General features: G+C 39.1%; 1 protein-coding gene across 1 annotated transcript in view; it reads left to right on the forward strand.

Annotated features, from left to right (window-relative positions):
* sap30l (sap30-like) overlaps positions 1-3738 on the forward strand; it is a 6624-nt gene extending 2886 nt beyond the window's left edge. The window contains exons 2-4 of the mRNA XM_016575444.1: positions 266-388; positions 1039-1137; positions 2842-3738. Coding sequence (XP_016430930.1) covers positions 266-388; positions 1039-1137; positions 2842-2970 — 351 coding nt within the window. The 3' untranslated portion in view covers positions 2971-3738. The remainder of the gene's footprint in view (positions 1-265; positions 389-1038; positions 1138-2841) is intronic.

Here is a 3738-nt window from a genome sequence, read left to right on the forward strand (position 1 = left end):
GCACGCACTCTCACACACACGCGCGCACACACACACACACGCGCACACTCTCTCTCTCTCACTCACACACACACACACACACACCAGCATACGCTTCACTGCTGCATTTGGCCAGAATGTGCTTACCTTTAGTTTGCTAAATGTCATTTTATGGCATATAAATCGCACTGAAGACATCAGATAGTGCTTTCTTGATATAGTTATCAGTTCTAAGTTCTTTAATCTAGAATTACGTTTTCTAACACGCACCGTTTTTTCCCTGTAGGTTCGGCATTTGTACATCTGTGATTTCCACAAGAACTTCATCCAGAGCGTTCGCAACAAGCGCAAGAGGAAGACCAGCGACGACGGAGGAGAATCACCCGATCACGATGTTGAAGTGCCAGAGGTAAACCAGGATTCATCTGTATGTTCATGCTCTTTGTCCTTTTATATTTGTCCTGGTGCTGCTGTGACTGGGTTTGCTCCAGCTGTTTACTACGGTAAAGACTGAGCCAGACATAGCAGGTTTATGGTGTTGTGTTTCACATGCATGCGTGCAGATCTGTGAGAAGATGTGTGATCATGATGAGACACAGAAGTGATGTTCCAGCAGGTGTTTAGTGTGATATAATTACAGCACAGCTCAGATCGCCTTTATATCCGCATAAGAACAGCGTCAGATTGTCATCAGCAAGAAACGGCATGAACTTGTAAACTAGAGTTCTAGGCTAGAGAAATCTCTGCGGCAGAATGCCGAGGCATCGGACTTGATTTAGGCTTGATTAAGGTTAAACTGAGCTGTGTGTTTCCAGGCGGTGAATGTTGCTCCACACCTGGAGCTGGAGTCACCGAAAACCTTCTTAAAGGGACGGTTCCTCTAAAAACCTTCTTAAAGGGACGGTTCCTCCGAAAATGAAAACTGTCATCATTTACTCACCCACATGTTGTTCCAATCATCTATGAGTTTCTTTAGTCTGTTGGACACCGAATGTGGGAAACCAAACACTTGCTGGGGACCAGAATCTGAGCGGGATCTGTGTGTTTGTCCTGCTTTAGGTGGATCTGTTCCAGCTTCAGGTCAACACACTGAGACGGTACAAGAGGCACTACAAGATCCAGACCAGACCTGGCCTCAACAAAGCCCAGCTCGCAGAGGTAGCACTGAGAAACCCTCGCCACCGCTCACTAATCTCAACACCTTCCTTTAAACATGGTTTTACATTAATACGACACTTACTCATTACTATATTTTATTATAGATTTTTATATTGCTATCAAAGCCTGTTCTCACGAGTCTCTCTGAAGAGCTTGATCTTACATACAACGCAAAAATTTACATTTTGTTACATAAAAAAAAAATTCTAATTTCGAATATTCGTCGAATTTAATATAAAAATCCACATTCGAATGCAAAAACGGTGAATTCGAATTTTAGGTGTGTGTCAGGCAGCTTTATCAGTGGCGCACGAGATGCGATGACGATGTAGGTATCATTGCATTTTAATGCTGTTTTTAGCCTATTCAGCTGAACCCACTAGATGCAGCGCTGCTACGCTGTTCATTCAAAATACTGCGGGAAAAGAGAACATCAATGTGGAGAAGATGTTTACATCAAAACTGAAACCAAGCAGTTTATTTATCGCATTTTCTAGAGGGACATCTATCACCTTTGCACTCGCGTCTCGCACAAGAGAGCTGCATGTTTAGAAAGCCATGAAAAATTAAGTTCAACTTTTAAAAAACCTATCTCGAGACTTTGAAAAAAGTACTCTTTGTGATTGGTTTTCAGTCCTTTGTATTAAACTATACATGCATGCATGATGCTGTTTTGTTTCTAATTGTTTAAGCAACTTAATTAATTATATATGTTAGGGATGCACCGAATGAGAGAAAGACCGAATAAATTGTACTTTTAAAAAGGTCTTCCTGGAGGTTTCCGCCAAAATAAAAGCTCCATCAACATTCATAAATCTTACTATTGTAATTTTACGGTTGTTCTGTAAAATAAAATAAAAAAGACAATAATAATTAATACATTTATTATAACATTCACACATAGTGTTCAAATCTGTAATAGATTTATATCTGTGGGATCTGAAAATATATTCTAAAGTTGAAAAATAATTCTCTTCTGCTCAGCAAGGCTGCATTTATTTGTACAGTAAAAAATACACGCCTGATTCAAGAAGGGGCTCGCAAAAATGACCAAACTAAATTATTTTACTAACTTATTAATTTTAAGTTAAATTGTGCTTTGTTGGTATAACGTCTGCTAGAATGTTAAAAAATGTTAAGTAAATATTTCTAAATCGTTGTTTTGTAATTGATTTTTTCTTTGAAAAGCAAGACAAGATAGTAAAAAGCTAAATTTGGGTATTTTTAACTTATGCAACATTGAAAAACTTTATACATGGGGGAAAACCGTGTTCAGTATTTCATTTTGTTCGGCTTCGGCCAAGATTTTTGTTTTCGGTGCATCCCTAATGTAAAGTTTATATACATTATTTTAAACATTATGCACTTTTTTCAAAGATAGTCGTGTTATTTTATTGCTTTGAAGAAACGTGCATTAGTAATATTTTGCTCGATGCGCCCTCTTGTGGCCTCAGGAGGGAAGCCAAAAGCTTTTCCCCCCCTAGCTGAAATCATGCCTTTTAAATTCAAATATAATTTGAATATTGATAATGTTGAAGTACAAAATGCAAATGTAGTTTTTCAGCCATTTGGACAGCCCTAGTTGATACTGACGACAAACGTTGGTTATTTCTGAAGATTCTCGTGATGTCTGTCAGCCAATCAGAACACAGCATTGAGCTGTTTTGTAATGAGTTCGGTGTCTGTCTCTTTCTTCTTCTGCAGACCGTGAGCCGTCACTTCCGCAATATTCCAGTCAATGAGAAGGAGACGCTCACGTACTTTATTTATATGGTGAAGAGCAGTAAAAGCCGGCTGGACCAGAAATCAGACGGGATCAAACCAGTGGAATGAAGTTCCCTCGGATCTGTTAGCTGGCTTCACAATTCCTCTCTGAATGCTTGCTGTGTTTGTGTCCATACGGGAGTCTCTTCAGTCGCGCGCTTGTGTAGTGATGATGATGATGATGACCCACAGTAACATCAATATCCCGCCGGCGACTCTGATGCTCAGATCTCACCATTTATCCAGCGAGGACCTGATTGAAAGCATGACAGAGACCGAATGACTGCAGATTTTCTCCTCCCAGAAGAGCCGGAGGTTTCCGTTTTTCGTTTCTTTTGTGTTCGTCTGCTCTGTGACACAAACATGTCTCTGCTTTTATACGACCGCTGCATATCTATATAGCTTTTTTTGTAGATTGTAATGTTAGTTTCCTTCCTTTCTTTGTTTGGAATAACTCGTCTAAATACAGTTCTTGTGGCACTACGCATATTAGGACTGATTGTGTGTAAATGTGTCACGCTCCAGCTGTAAAATCAGTTTATATTTCAGGATAACAGGACATCAGAAGAATGAATATCAATAATATCGCTCAGATATAGTCTGCTGAGACGCGTGAGCCTCGTCCAAACACAAATATGTGTCTCTAGAATGTGTTGTTATGGTGGAAACCTGTTTTTTTTTGTATAAACTTAAGCAGTGTACCTACAATTTTGGTAATCTGCGCAGAGTTTTGCTTGATTAATAAATAAGTAAAACAGAAGCATGACATCAGAGCAAATACACGATTGTTACTGTGATTTTACGTTTTAATTAAACGATTAGATTACTATTTGACAC

Source organism: Sinocyclocheilus rhinocerous, unplaced genomic scaffold (genome assembly GCF_001515625.1).
Source record: "Sinocyclocheilus rhinocerous isolate Xijiao unplaced genomic scaffold, SAMN03320098_v1.1 scaffold2338, whole genome shotgun sequence".
Classification (NCBI taxonomy): Eukaryota; Metazoa; Chordata; class Actinopteri; order Cypriniformes; family Cyprinidae; genus Sinocyclocheilus; species Sinocyclocheilus rhinocerous.